The 16,522-nt window shown below is 37.3% G+C and overlaps 1 protein-coding gene across 1 annotated transcript in view; it reads right to left on the reverse strand.

Annotated features, from left to right (window-relative positions):
• IL1RAPL2 (interleukin 1 receptor accessory protein like 2) overlaps window positions 1–16,522 on the reverse strand; it is a 965,470-nt gene that overhangs the window by 18,853 nt on the left and 930,095 nt on the right. The window contains exon 8 of the mRNA XM_046673670.1: window positions 7,923–8,068. Within this exon, the coding sequence (XP_046529626.1) occupies window positions 7,923–8,068 (146 nt within the window). The remainder of the gene's footprint in view (window positions 1–7,922; window positions 8,069–16,522) is intronic.

Genomic DNA, 16,522 nt, shown 5'->3' on the forward strand with positions numbered 1-16,522 from the left:
TCAACATGTCTAGATCTCACATACATACTTTTGCTTTAAATGTACTTCAGGGAACAATTAGAGCTGCCTTTTTCTAGTGCAGGGCCAATATTTTGTTCTTACTGTTAAATTATCTTATTGGCTTAGCAAGATTACCATCTAGTACTTCTCAGGCCACGGGCCCTATTCTTCTACAGGAGAAGAGCATCAAAAAATTATTCTCAGAATCAAATAAAATCTAATGAGCTTGCAGGATTTAACTGTTTCATTTAACCCCAGTAAAACATAATCTAATAGAAGGTAAGCAGGGAAAATTAGCTTATCCATTTCCCCTACTTATTTGAATAAATGACTATAATATGTATGTAATATAATATGCCCAATGGGGCTAAAAGAGAATGAGAAATATAGGCTAATCACTTGGCTTATTCAGCTAACATCAGGCTACCTGATAGCAGCCTTAGGCTGCTCCAGTTGGGCACTCGTGGAACTCTGAGAGTTGGAACAACTAAATCAATACATAATGGAAGGAGACATAATGTATCCCAGGCTCAAGGAATAGTGAATTACCTGTAGCCTAATTAGTGACATTAAAAAATCTAGGGGGTATCATCAAAACAGCAGATAATATCATGGAATTTAGAGAAACAGGAAGTCAGAGAATTTAGAATGTGAATTCAGCAATGTCCAGAGGAGAAATGCTGAGTATGAAAGACACCATACCAGACACATATTTTCCACTGTGAGGCAGGAACATTCATTGGTCTCAACATAATATAGATAAAATTTCCTAAAAGATTAGCTAACCTCCCCTTAAGCTAAATCCATAGTTACCAAGTGACTCTTTTATTTCTAATTCAGCTTACTGTGTAACTAGAAACTGGAAAAGAGAGTAGTGTCCTGGTTTGTACATCAGTTGTTTGTGAGTTTGGTTGGCATCAATCAGCCTCTCTCGATGGATCAACTCTGGGGCACTGTCAAAATCAAATTTCTGACCATGACAGACTGCCATTCTTGAAGGTCTCTTGACAACTAGATCGTCAACTTTTCCCTGGGAATGTCCCTTGTTTCTATATAGGCTTATTGCTTAAGAGAAATTAGTCAGGCTCAATATAACAATTCAGATTAAGAAAAAAGATAAACATATACAATATATACTACAAGTAATACATATTATAGATAAAATGTTCAACCAGTCTACGATCTATTCTCTAAGTAATCCTTTAGGGCAAGAATTGTTGGTCCAAATTTATAGATGAAGAACCTGAGACTCAATAGTTTAATTCAATTACCCAAGGTCATACACCTAAGAAGTAGCCAAGATGGGACTTGAGCCCAGATATCCTAACTTCAAATTCAAGGCTCTTTTTATTATACCACGGCTTTCTAAGCTCCAGCCTGGAAAGTGACAATGGAAAGCCTTCTCCCTATTCCTCCACAGAACTGTTAGTAAGCTTCTTGAGAACACGTGACTTGCAGTGAATTTTGGCTCCTTCCACCTTTTCAATTCCAAGGAAAGAAGCTAAACTACAATTCACCAGGCAGAATGAAAGGACTTAGCAGAGGTCAGGCCCTTCATTGGAGGGTACTCAAGTACCCTATAGCTGTACCATGGAGGAAGGAGGGGCTCCCTGGAGTCTAGCATATGAAGAAATGTTTTAGGTTTCATGGAGAGAGAGGGAATTTGCTCTTGGAAAGGAGGTGAAGTGAGAGAGGAGACGGTGGTAGCCAGAGAGAGCATGGCCAATCAGGAGTGTCACTGAGTGGAAATGGTAAGAAACATAAATAAACGTCACTCTTTTCGAATAAGGAAAGGGGAGAAGGATGGAAAAAGGAACGGAGTGGAGCTGCTGTGAGGGAAAAAAACATGTTAATAAGGAACATTATGAGGGGACACATAATAGGTAGATAGGGAATTGGAATCTATCTCTGTTCTGCCTGCTGCAAAAGGTGGTCATTTTGAAAATTTAACCTCAAAATTTCAGGTGAAAAAAACAGTCCTACCACACATTAGTTCTGCCTCCTGCCCTCTATGCAGAAAGTGACTCCCCAGGAACCACTGCCTGCCTCTATGTGAGAGGTAAGGCAGGCTTGCTTATGAGACCTCCGTAGGACTGCAATATCACAATCTTCGCTTGTTTTCTCATCATCTTACATCAGTTATGCATTCTTAGCAGCCAGTGTTAAATTGACAGAGCAATATGATTTTTTTTCTGATTCTAAAAATGAGTTTCCCTTCATCTTAGGGCATTGATTGACTTGATTCAACATGTTTGTCCTGCTATAAAATGCACATTTTATGTTGTAAATTTTTTGAACTCTCTCTCTCTCTGTCTCACTCTCTCTCTCTTTTTTTTCTCCCTCTGTCTCTCTCTGGTCAGAACAGATTTCAACTGTTTTCAAAGTCACCTAATGGGAATTTTTCCAGCAATTTCTATGTTATTTACAGAGTAGAGTTGCTATTAGGTAGATGGAAAACTTCAGCAGCAGGAACAATTTGTGCTCCCAAGTAGCAGACACCTTTTGCAGCAGTAAATTTATGGAAGAAAACTGTGATGTGAAAAGTACCTTTGTGGTTTTGTGGTCCATTTTATAAAAATGCCTTTGAAAGATATTACCTAATGATGACTGTTTACATTGAAAACCGTGGACCTAGTTCCTGAGATTCAACCAGTATTCTTTGATTTAGCCCAGGAAGTCACATTAAAAGGGAAACATGTATCCTATAATCTGAGGGCAGAATTGCCATCACTCAGATGACACCTGGCTTTTCTTTTGTCTTGTTCTCAACTGCCGTTTTCCATCTCAGCAGGATCTATACTTCTAGGGACATTTCCTGGCTGAGAAGGTGAAAGTCATTTATTTGGACTGTGCCTTGTATATACTTCACAAGGATAGCTATAGCCAGAACAGCAAATATTTATGGGATTATAACTTTTTCTAGGCACCCAAAGTACAAGTGTAGTTCTTTTAAACCTTCTTAGTTTGAACCCGACTATTTTGAGCACAAAGATCAGACATTGCAGAATGGGACAAGTAGCAGTTAAAGCCAAGGGGCCGGACAGAGGGAAGGCTGGAAATGTTTGAGCTTGCTCATAAGTTAGGAAGCAGGTTGGGAGATCCCACCTGAGGGTTTCCTCTACAGGTTGGGAGTTCAGGGTGGGGCAGTAGCACTGGGAATGAAAAGAGGAAGAGAGATTCAGTGATATGCTCTTGTTTGTGGGAAAGAAAGTATGCACAGAGAAGAAATAATTATCAAAATTTGTTTAATATAAGTTCAGAGTCTTGATTCACTAAAAAAAAAAAAAAACAGGGATGGACTTCTTACTGAAATGTTAGCTGTACTTGTTGACAAATAGGACATCAGAGAGTGTGGAAGTGGTAGGTGCATGTAGAAGATGCATAAGTAAGGAACGACTTGTTTTGAGAAAGCCTGACCCTGTTAATTGGAGACATTAGACATGAGTTTTCCTTTTTACTTTATGAAAGGACTCATCAAATGTTTCTTCTCCACAATGACCGTTTAGGGCGTTTTCAATATTGGACTTACAGCTCATCAGGAAGTTACTGCTCTATATACTCATATGCCAAGTGGAAACACTATAGCCACTGAGGCCAGGCTATAATATGATAAAACCTGAAAGGTTTAACTCCAGAGGAAATATCTGAAGTTTTGCAAAACAAGCCAGAGCCAAGTCTGATTAAAAACTTTGGAACAGAGACTTCTTGCTCTTTTCTGGAGCTCCATCATATTGTCAAGAGCTCCTAAGGAGACTGAGTGAGGAAAGATGAACTGCATCATTTTCCAAAGCACAGTGAAAAAATTTAACTGCTACCTAAAACAGTGCAAACTGGTATACCGTGGGCCAGAAAAAGGTTTTGTTGGTCTATATGATGTTTCAAAAAAGTGGATACTAATATTTAAAAATCAAATGATTTCATAGTCTTTCAACGTCACTTGAAAACTCTGAAGCTGTCCTATCCCTGGGTTTGCATTCCAGCAAGCATGGCAATAATCTTCTAGAAAAGAGTAGTGACTATTTTGCTTATCCTAATAGCCAGCCCAATAATTTTAATATCTGCCTGGCCCCTGAGGTCTCTGAGTTTTCAACCTCCAATGTGGAAAGTGAAAGTCTTTGAAAAGAGAAATGCATTTAGACAACCCAGGGCAGACACTAATCAAGACAAGATTGCAAATAAATCCTCTCTTTACCAATACTTGTTATCCATCCCCCACCCTATTGCACTGGTCCTCAAGGAGGATCATTTTCATGCAACAAATATTTTTGAGCACTTACTATGTTCTATGCACTAGGGGTACAGCAGTAAGTAAGATGGAAAAGGTCCTTGTTCTCATAGAGTTTACATTCTAGTGGGGGGAAAAGATGAGAAGAAAACAAATATAATGTGATATCAAATAGTAATAAATAAAATAAACAGCAATAGAGGAAAGAGAAAGTGATGAGTAGTCCATCAAGAGATGAATGGATCAAGAAAATGTAGCATATATACACAATGGAATATTATTCAGTCTCAGAAAAGAAGGAAATCCTCTCCTTCGCTACAACATGGATGAACCTGTAGGGCATTATGATAAGTGGAATAATCCAGACAGAGAAAGATAAAGACTATACTGCATGGTATCACTTATACGTGGAATTAAAAAAAAGAAGTTGAAGTCACAGAAACAGAGAGTAGAAAAGTAGTTGTCAGGGCCTAGTGGGTGAAGGAGGCAATAGGGAGAGATTGGTTAAAAGGGTACAAATTTTCAGCTATAAGATAATAAAGTTTGAGGATCTAATTATAACATGGTGACTATAGTTGATAACACTGGATTGTATAATTGAAATTTGCTACAAGGTTAGAATTAAACGTTCTCACCAAAAAAAAAAAAAGGTAAATATGTGAGGTGATAGATGTGTTAATTAACTTAGTAGGGGGAATCCTTTTACAATGTATACATATATCAAATCATCACATTGTACACTTTAAATATCTTATAATTTTATTTGTAAATTTTACCTCAATAGAACTAAAATAATTTTAAAAAAGAAAATGATGGGTAGTACTGTTTTATATGAGGTGGCCAAGGAAGGCCTATCTAGTAGGTAATATTTAAGCAGAGACATGTATGAAAAAAGGGAGTGAATCACGCGAACAGGTCAGGGAAGAGAGTTCTAGGCTGAGGAAATAGCAAGTGCAGAGACCATGAGCCAGGATTGTACTTAGTGAGCATGAGAAATAGAAAGGAGGCTAATGTGTGTGATGCTTGAGGCAGACTGTGGTAGAAAATGAGATCAGAAATGACGACCAATTGAGTCATGCTTTGTAGACCATGGTGAGAATTTGGGATTTCATTCTAAGTGCAATAGCGAGGGTTCTGAAATTGGGGGATTCTGATTAGAAGAATGATATAATGTGACTCACATATTAGAATCATTCTGGCCGCTGTCATAACAGACTGTAAGGGGACATAGGGGGTGCAAGGAGACCAGTTAGGAGGCTATTGCAGTGAGCCAAGCAATTGATGCTGGTGGTTCAAACTAGGATCGTAACAGTGAAGTGGGGAAAGTGTCCATAGTCTGGGTATGTTTTGAGAGTAGAGCCATGGTATTTGCTGTTGAAATAGATATAGCATGTGAGTAGAGAAAACAAGAAGTCAAGGACGACTCCAAGGATTTTAGCTTGAGCAACTAGAAGGATGGTGATGGAGATGGAGTAGGCAACTGCAGGATCACGTTTATAGGGAGAAGAAATCAGGAATCCTGTTTGGGACAAGTAAAGCTTGATATGCCTACCAGATATACCTGCTAGTGGAGTTTTGGAATAGTTGTTGAATACATTGATATACAACTCTGGAGTTTAGGCTAGAAGTCCAGGCTAGAGATATAAATTTGGGAGTTGTCAGCATATAAATGGTAAGCAAAACCCTGAGATGGAGATGGAATGAAATCATCTAAGGAGTGAGTGAGAAGAGTGGGCCTGAACCTTGGGGAAATCTAATATTTAGAGATCTGGAAGATGAGAATTAATCTTCTCAGTTATTCATGATTTAGACACGTTTCCTTGCAGAAGCCATGGGAGGTGGCAGTTTTACAGTGTGCCTTGGTTTCTAGCATCAGATTATTAGAAATTTTAAGTCTTGCTAGTGGTTGCTTTATTCATTTAAGAGAAATAGATTTATTTTAAAACTCAAATAAGGCTATTTCTATCCACTAACTGAATAATAGGACCCCCCATTATTTTTCTTCATAGCAAGTTTTTACTTGTTACGCTATACATCTTCTGAGTAATTTGTTATTTAATGTTTAATGTTTGTCTTTCTTTGCATCCTCACTTCCCTGAGGACTATAAGCCCCTGTCTTATTCAGCACTCTACTCACTAGTACCTAGAACAATGCTTGCTATACATGATCCTCAATAAGAAAAGAGAACTATATTCATTTATTAAGCAGAATGGGTTCTAAGTGCCCATTAGTCATCAGACACTGCCCAAGTTGTTAAGGATACAGAGGTACAGCAGACCCTGGATTGAAGGATCTCTGAGCCTAAAATAAGACTGAGATGGACAGGAACAAAGTGATCCTTGCTGCGAGGTATCAGGACATGATCAACGTCTGTCCCTCATGTAGGGGGACTAAGTGGTCGCCTAGTGCATAGGAAAAGTTATCCAAGTTCTATATAGTAACAAACACTGTTTGAGCATGGTATTTCACACCATATCATTATCATTTGAGCCTCAAAGTGACTCTACAAGGTAGATATTATTACCCTTATTTTACAGATGAGGAAACTGAGGTTCAGGATTTTTAACCAGACGAGCTAGTCCCACTGAACCAGGCAGCTGAATCAGTGGCTGAACCAGGATCTCCTGAACCAGGGTCTCCTGACTTTACTTTCTCTGTTAGACTCCTTTATACTTGAAGACTTTATTATTTTAAGACAGAATCAAGTCCAACAGAGTAAGAAGTGGTGCTAGAGGGATAAAAGCATTATTCTCAGGATAATGACATTTCTCTGCTTCTCCTAGAGCTTCTGGTCAAGGTCAAGTATTAGGGCTGGCTGGAAAATAGAAATTCCATCTTGGCTAGGAGCTACAACTACTGACCTTGCTGATTGAATCTGTTCAATTGCTCTATAGCTCAGACAACAAGAACACTGATTGAGAACATTTGTTCTTTTACATTTACAAAACCTTTGCCAGATGCACACATACAGAAAGTATTTAGCCTTTTGCAGTAATCAAGAGCTGTGGCAGGATAAGAGACAATCTCAGAAGCTGCTCCAGCTGCTGGGATTGTTGTTCCTATGTCTCCTTATATCTCCTTTATCTGTAAATTTAGAGTTTCTTTTATTTGCTCATTATATACAATTTCCGCCCCATCTGGAATCAACTCTAGAGAGAGAGCTCCATAAATGCCAAATTGTTTAAAAATATATACACCTGCTAAAGGCCTCAACACCAGGTCATACCATGAAATATTGTGTATAATCGTTACTTTAGAAATTGTAAGAATATTATATACTATTCATTATTGTTATTTACATTTTAGTCTGGGAATAAAAAACTTACTGTTTCTCATCCAATAATAAAACCCCTAATATTTCATTTAAGGGATGTAAGATGAAGGTGAAATACAGAGAAAATTTTGACTGTCGAACCTATCAAATTTTAAGTAACATTTATAACGAAGGTACATTTTATCTCACTGGATTTAACACATAACAATATTTCATTTCATTCATCCACTTCCTAATGGTATGGAAGATCTTGGGCACTTTATGCTAATATTCACAGCAAGAGATATTTGTTTTTTTTAAAAAAGATAAAATATTTAATAGAAATTTATACTAAATGATAAAATAAGGCCAAGAAACATAACTAACTTCAATAGGTACTTGGTAGCTAAACAAATCATAATGATAGTTATAAAAATAAATACCCTTTTTACGCAGCAGAACACTGGCATGTTTCCGTCCATTTCGGTTTTCCACATGGCAGGTATAATTTGCTAGGTCAGCCTCCACCACTGAATCAAAGATGAGTGCCAACTCAACTTCTTTTTCTCCAAGATGCTCTTTAAGGAGCCTGAAATAAAGACAATATGTTTGGCTGAATTGGTTTGATATGGGGAGAGAGCAGCCATGCAAGGGCTGCAGATGGTTACGTAAGTAGCTCACACAAGTCTTCAGTGGGCATGGGAAGTCCTGACTGGGTGTATGTGCAGCATCTTCTACAAGAAAACACAAAAAATGGCTCTTGATGTGAATATTACATGGCACATGAAAGAGGCAAGGCATTCATTAAGCAAAAAGAAATATTAACATGCCACTAGGCTTTGATAAATGAAGCCAACACGATTTGTGTGGCAAAAAGGAGGAAACATTGGGCTCTATATTCTGTGCTGGGCTTATGAAAAACAAACTGGATTTTTGCACCATGGCATGTAGGCAAAAAAAATCTGTAGGAGTGTAGGTTTTGTGTTAGAGGTTAGAGTTTTGACAACAGGGGGTAAGAAGGTACAGAAAGGGGCCTTGAAAATTGTTGCCTTATGAGAAGTAAAGTGAAAGTGGTTAGTGGCCTTCTACCCCTAAATATCAGTGAGAAGCCTTCTCTCTACTTTTCTCCTGCCTTTTGTCCAATGCAGGCATGTTACCTGTGCCCTAATGATGCTAGCCCCCCACCATGGCCTTGCTTTCTCCAGACACTGATCCCCATTTGTCTTTCTCCTTTCCTCCCTCACAGGAGAAATCCCGCATTTTGTGACATTTTCTCATAGTCCTGCTTTTTGCTTTCCCAAGTGAAGTTGCAAAGGGCCTTGAATGGCTAGGAATAGGTGTTCTTCACTGAGGAGCTGAGTGGCCAGGAACCTTCCCTGAGGAGCATGTCTCCTGTTTCTTTGAAGAGTTATATTCTCACCAATGGCTGGTTGCCTCCTGCGTGAGGTGAAAATGAGTACCCTGCTGACTTTTCTTTTGTCTCCTCCTGCCTTTTGACCCAAGAAAGAGCAAATCGTGAGTATACACGGTGGCCATCCTGCCGTTAAGTTCTTGGGTGACATTCTTAAATACATGTATTTGCGAGCATGAAATATTTCAGATGGCAAATTGGGGCACTAGAAGTAATTCTCATCTCCTTTTTGGACAACTGGTCATGAATGCAGAGAAGGACCCTCTAATTTACTGGCATTTAGCATAAAATTGGAGAAGACAACTATGCTTAGAGAAAACTCTGTTCTAAGTACAGGCTTCCCACTTACAAGCTCAAGCTGGATGCTTACAAAGGCATTAACTCAATGGTACCTTAATTTAACGCATCTTTAAGTTGGGAAAAATATCTACTGTACTTACCTTAACTTTGTTGTGAGTATAAAATGGGTTAAAGTGATTTAAAAAGTAAATAGCACTACGCACATGCAAAGGAATGTTATTAAACATCAACATTTCATTATCCAAAGGTAGATTGTTTACATTTTGGCTCCTCCAAAACTATTTGTATTTACATTTATTGATATTTAAAACTGGCTTGGCTTAATCTCTTCTGGCTCCCCTTTGAGAGAAGGAAGGGCATAAGATTGGGTTGGTGGAAGAGAGTTCCCAGAATCTGAGAGTCTCCCATACTGAAATCTGAAGCCCAGATAATATTCCAAATAGACATGCTTTTAAAATTAACCCTGTTTCTGTTCCCTTCCAATAATAATCATATCTGAGTTGATAATGCTGGCATTTGTAACTTGAGTAACTCTCCTTTTCCTGCCCTTTACCTTTATGTACCATCACTGAACCAGACAAGAATAAGAATTTTTTAACCACATTTCACTGGTACTCTTTCTATTAATTTTTTTTCTTTCTGGCTAAAGTTGTAGCTTTCCTCTCTTTCTCCTCTCTCAACATACCTAACCAAGGAAAAAAATGGGAATTTACTGTCTTCACGGTTTATGTTGAAGTTTGCTCTCCATTTTCTCCCTGCTATGGATAAATCCCACTACACTCAATTCTTTTGGTCCTGTGTAACCTGCTATGGAAGAACCCCTTTAGTGCCAGAAGCTGCTTAGGCACCACAAATTAAGTCTGATTTAAAGCTTCATGTGTAGGGCACCCACAGCCTCTGTCAGGCATGAGACAGAAAGCTGATCCTGTCCCTCCAGACCAAGCCTTTGCTTCTTCATTTCCAAGGCAGTTTCCAATAACAGGTTTCTTCACAGGCTGCAGAAAGAATCTGGAGAGAGTATTTGAAAAATGATCCTCCATCCATCTATTAATATATATGAGGTGTCTTAATTATCAGCTCTTGAAAATCTAGAGGTGACTTGCTTTTTTGGAACGAAAGGGCAAGTTGGTGTTTATGTCTACAAATGACTCTGCAGAGCAGTCACAATTTCTTAGCAAAGGTTGATATATACCAATCTATCAATGATCTTTGTCAATTCCATGATAAGTGCCTAGCTGTGGGCTAGATATTTGGTATAAGAGAAGTATAAGCATTAAAAGACCTGGTGCTTTCTCCCAGTGAGCATTAAAGTTTAAAGGAGACAAGATCTACACAGTTGAAAAAAATATATAGAAAGAACAAGGTAAAGCAGGGTGGTACAGTCATGCTTACAATGGGATTTAAAAGAAGGGAGAGACTATTATTGACTAAATTAGCTGGAAAAAGCTTGACAAGACTCTGCCTAGACAAAAGGAAGAAGGGAGAGTTTTCTAGGAGGGAAGATAAGAGCAAGTCTTTGCAGAATGTGTGAAAGAGAGACACTGAAGAGACTGGTTTTGGAATGAAGGATACAAATGAGGGGATCCTGGGATGTACTTCAAATAACTTCAGAAGTATCTCATTCCAAGGATTAACATTGAAGGCAAATTCTATGTAATAGTGAACACTGGCAAAACAAAAATAATAAATTCAGGTGACAGAAATCACTACCTTCAAAAGTTTTATTTAGTTAAAATTATTAAAAAGTAATACTAGAAAAAGTTTGGAAGTTGTTACTTTCATCACTACAACAAGGAAAAATATGAACAAAGTGAAAATCAATAAATCTTCTTAGATCCATCAGAAAACTGATGTCACAGGGCAAATTACTGCCCCCCAAAACTTGAGATAGAATCAAATACTGAAAGTCACAGTGTACTGGGAGCAGAAACCCAGGAGCAGGAGACAGGACCAGTAGAAACACTTACACAGTAATTGATGAGTCACTGCAGACCCAATATGGACTAGCTTGAGAGTTACAAACTCCATGGGATCTAATATTAGGGGTCTCCCACACTTTTGTGAGTTTTGCTTCCAGGAGCCCTACCAGGGTCTCACACTGAAACTTAGGGAAAGTTCTCTTAGGCTTCTGGCGAAGGAAAAGGAAAAGTAACTATCTTGAAATGAGCCAGAGCACTCTGTTCTCCTTAACAAAGGCCTGCCCTCAAGGTAAACTCTTTTACAAGAGTTTAAACTACTTGGATTTACCAAACCTAGCTGAGGGAGGGTAAATACCCAACTCCAACCCCCTCAAGCTTTCCTGTCTCACCTAAAGAGGGGAGGAAAGCTGAGAAGCACTTGTGAAGGTCACATCCCAGAGGCACAGGCTCACTAAAAGACTAAGACTTCAAGCTAGAATTAGAGAATAGTATACTGCATCAATCAGGCTCCAGTATGATAACAAGGACTGAAAGAAGTGCAAAGCTCAGACCCTATTTAAGAAGCAGTTTCCAGGAAAACCCAAAGAAAACAGGGGAGACATAAACAAGTACACTATAGAAAATTTTAATGTCTTCCACATGCAAATATGGCAAACTGTAAACCCAGCCTAACTCCTAGTCATATAAATATAAAATCTCACACTAAAGGCCTAGTTACCTCAGTTTCTTTTAACTGATACATCATATGTGGTTTTCAACAACAACAACAAAACTACGAGGTATGTTAAGAAGCAAAAAAGAAAAAACACAGTCTGAAGAGACAAAGCAAGCATCAGAAACAAATTTGGATATGGCACAGATTTTGGAATTATTGGACTGGGACTATAAAATAACTATGATTAATATGTTAAGTGATCTAATTGGAAAAGTAAACATAATACATCAACGGATAGGTAATGTAACCAGAGAGATGTAAATTCAAAAAAAGAATCAAAAGGTAATGCTAAAAATCAAAACATTGTAACAGAAATAAAGAATCCCTTTCATGAGCTCATCAGTAGACTGGACATGGCCAAAGAAAGAATCACTGATCTTGAAGATATGTAAATAGGAACGTCCTAAACTGAAATGAGAAGAGAAAAAAGCACGGAAAAAATGGAACAAAATATCAAACATCTGAGGGATAATTACAAAAGGTGTAACATACATGTAATGGAAATACCAAAAGAAGAACAAAGAGAGAAAGCAACAATAGAAATATTTGAAGTATTAATAGCTGAGAATTTTCTAGAGTTAATGCAGACACCAAAGCACAGATGCTGGAAGCTCAGAAAATACCAAACGGGATGAATACTAAAAAATCTACACTTTGACATATCATATTCTAACTGCAGGAATCAAAGACAGAGAGAAAATCTTGAAAGAATCCAGAGGAAAAAAGATCTTACCTATAGAGGAACAAAAATAAGACATACGTTAGACTTCTTTTAGAAATCATGCAAGCAAGAAAACAGTGGAGTAAAACATTTAAAGTATTTAAAGAAAACAACCACTAACCTAGAATACTGTATCCATCTAAATTATCCATCAAAATTGAAGGAGAAATAAAGACTTTCTCAGACAAATGAAAACTGAGGGAATCTGCTGCCAGTAGACCTGTCTTGCAAGAAATTTTAAAAGAAATTCTTCAGAGAAAATGAAAATGACAGAGGTCAGAAATTTGGATCTACATAATGAAAGGAAGAGTGTTAGAGAAGGAACAAAGATAAAATAAAATATTTATTTTTCCTATTCATAATTGATCTAACAGGTAATAGTTTGTTTAAAATCATAATAGCAATAATAGCAGTTATAGGAAGAATAAGTTCTGAGGATCTAATGTACAGCATGGGGACTACACTTAATAATATGGCACTGTATACTTGAAAGTTCTGAGAGTAGATCTTAAGTATTCTCATCACATTAAAAAAAAGAGTTGGGGTTGGCCCAGTGGTGCAGCAGTTAAGTTCGTGTGCTCTACTTTGGTGGCCTGGGATTTGTTGGTTGGGATCCCGGGCATGGACCTACATACTGCTTATCAAGCCATGCTGAGGCAGGCATCCCACATATAAAATAGAGGAAGATGGTCACAGATGTTAGTTCAGGGCCAATCTTCCTCAGCCAAAAAAAAAAGAGGAGAATTGGCAGTGGATATTAGCTCAGAGCTAATCTTCCTCAAAAACAGGTGATGGATGTGTTTATCTTGATCTTGATAATCATTCTACAACGTAATGTATATTAAATCATCACACTGTATACTTTAAACATACACAATTAATTTGTCAATTATTCTGCAATAAAGTGAAAAAATAATATCATCAATGTATTTGGTGATTATAGCTTATGGATAAGTGAAATTAATGACAGCAATGTTAAAAGTGACAGAATGGAGGAATTGAGAATATTCTGTTATAAGGTACCTTACCACCTGTGAAGCAGTATAATATTATTTTAAAGTGGATTTAGATTAGGTGTAAATGTGTATTGCAAACTTTAGGGCCACTGCTAAATTTTTTTTAAGTACAATTGATATGCAAAGAGAGAAGAGAAAATAAAATCATATCAAATGCTCAATTAAAACCAGAGAAGGCATGAAAAGGTAATTAAAAAAATAATCTCATTCACAATAGCAACAAAAATAATAAAATACTTAGGAATAAACTTCACCAAAGAGGTAAAAGACATGTAGAGTGAAAACTATACAACATTGATGAAGGAAATTAAAGGAGACACAGATAAATGGGAAGACATCCTGTATTCATAGATTGGAAGAATTAATATTGGTAAAATGTCCGTATTATCCAAAGTGATCCATAGATTCAGTGTAATCCTATAAAAATCCCAATGGCATTCTTCACAGAAATAGAAAAAACAATCTTAAAATTCACATGGAATCACAAAAGGCCCCAAAGAGCCAAAGCAGTCTTGAGCAAGAAAAAAGCTGGAGGTATCACACTTCCTGATTTCAAATTATATTACAAAGATATAGTAATCAAAACAGTATGGTACTAGCATAAAAACAGATGTATAGACCAATGGAACAGAATAGAGAGCCCAGAAGTAAATCCACACATCTATGGTCAACATATCTTCAAAAAGCGTGCCAAGAATACACAACGGGGAAAGGCCAGGCTCTTCAATAAGTGGTCTAGGAAAAGCTGTATATCCACATGCAGAATAATGAAATTGGATCCTCATCTCACACCGTATACAAACATCAACTCAAAAAGGATTGAAGACTTAAACATACGGCCTGAAACCACAAACTTACTGGAAGAAAACAAAGGGAAAATCTTCTTGACAATGGTCCAAGCAATGAATTTTTATATATGACACCAAAAGCACAGGCAACAAAAGTGAAAAAAAGGACAAGTGGGATTGCGTCAAACTAAAAAGCTTCTAAATAGCAAAGAAAACAATCAAGAAAGGGAAAAGGTAACCTACAGAATGTGAGAAAATATTTGCAAACATATATTGATAAGGAGTTAATATCCTTATCAATCCTTATCAAGGAGTTAATATTCCAAAATATATAAGGAATTCATAACTCAATATAAAAACAAAATAAAACAAAACAAATAGCCTGATTTAAAAATCAGCAAAGGACCTGAATAGACATTTCTCCAAAAAAGACATACAAATGGCCGACAGGATATACAAAAAGGTGCTCAACCTCAATATCATCAGGGACTTGCAAATCAAAACCACAATGGGTTATCATCTCACACCTGTTAGAATGGCTGTTATCAGAAAGACAAAAGACAAGAATAGTTGGCCAGGATGTGGAGAAAATGGAACCCCTGTACACTCTGGTGGGAATGTAAATTGGTGCAGCCACTATGGAAAACAGCACAGAGATTCCTCAAAAAATTAAAAACATAACTACCACATGATCCAGCAATCTCACTTCTGGGATATCCAAAGGAAATGAAATCAGGATCTTGAAGAGATACCTGCATCCTCGTGTTCATTTCATCATTATTCACAGCAGCCAAGAAATGGAAGCAACCTAAGCGTCCATGAACAGATGAATAAATTTTAAAAATGTGGTTTATATATACAATGGAATATTATTCCGCCTTAAAAAATAAGGAAATATTACCATTTGTGACAACATAAAGGAACCTGGAGAATATTATGCTAAGTGAAATAAGTTCGACAGAGAATAAAAAAATACTATATCACTTATCTGAGGAATCTAATAAAGCCAAACTCATAGTAACAGAGAGTAGAAGGGTGGTTACCAGCAGCTGGAGGGTGGAAGAAATGGTGAGATGCTAGTTAAAAGGTACAAACTTTCAGTTATAAGATGAATAAGTGCTGGAGACCTAATATACAGCATAGTGACTACAGTTAATAATACTGTATTTTATACTTGAAATTTGCTAGGAGAGTAGATCTCAAGTGTTCTTACCACACACACAAAAAAATGGTAGCTATGCGTGGATGGATATGTTAATTAGCTTGATCATGGTAATCATTTCACAATGTATACATATACCAAAACAACACATTGTACACCTTAAATATATACAATTTTTATTTGTCAATCATACCTCAATAAAGCTGGAAAATATTTTTTTAAAATTCCAGCATGAAACAGAGGAAAGAGATTTGATTCCCCCCAAAATAAAATAAAATAAAACACCTAATTCCAATTTCTATTCATCATGAATGGTCCCTTAAACCAAAGTGAGTGCTTCTTTGATGTCTAGGTTATCTTACAAAGACTTGGGGTCATTATTCTGAGTATGAGTAATCACTGAAATGATGATTGAGAATATCAAGAATAGGCAGTATGTTAAAAAAGACCTCTTAATTAAATAAAATCTTTCTTTTAGTGTTATTTGCTTTTTTTTTTTTTTGCCTGTTAAAGTCTTATTAGTCAAATGTCAGAATCAAGCCTGTAATCTGACAAAATCAGATTTATTGACTGAATGCATTGAGGATGGGGCACTCCAGAGGAATTGTGGCTTGTTCCTTGATTGAAGAGAGGAAGAAAGCATCTATTGTAATGTTTGGGTTTCCACTGAAAGATTCTGAGGGGAGTCCAGGGAAGCCCTGATAAGTTCTGAATGGGTTGGAATTTTTAAGGAGGGATCGGGAGAAGAGGGGATTGACTAGGAGTTGTATACTGTCATGAGACGAGGGCGGCTTAGTAATTGGGTACTTCCAGTAGTATATGAAAATAACAAAGCAGGTCTGGGCATCACTGGTAAGAAGCAGTAATCACTCAGTGGAGGTGGGGATCGTTATGGCATTTTACAACTGCTGCATGACCTTGGGAGAAACAGTGTTTTTTGTTAACTTTGCAGCTGGCTTTATCTGTCTGTCCTCCCAGCCTGATTAATAGCAGGGCTGCTTATTCTCAGTC

This window comes from Equus quagga, chromosome 10 (genome assembly GCF_021613505.1).
Source record: "Equus quagga isolate Etosha38 chromosome 10, UCLA_HA_Equagga_1.0, whole genome shotgun sequence".
NCBI lineage: Eukaryota > Metazoa > Chordata > Mammalia > Perissodactyla > Equidae > Equus > Equus quagga.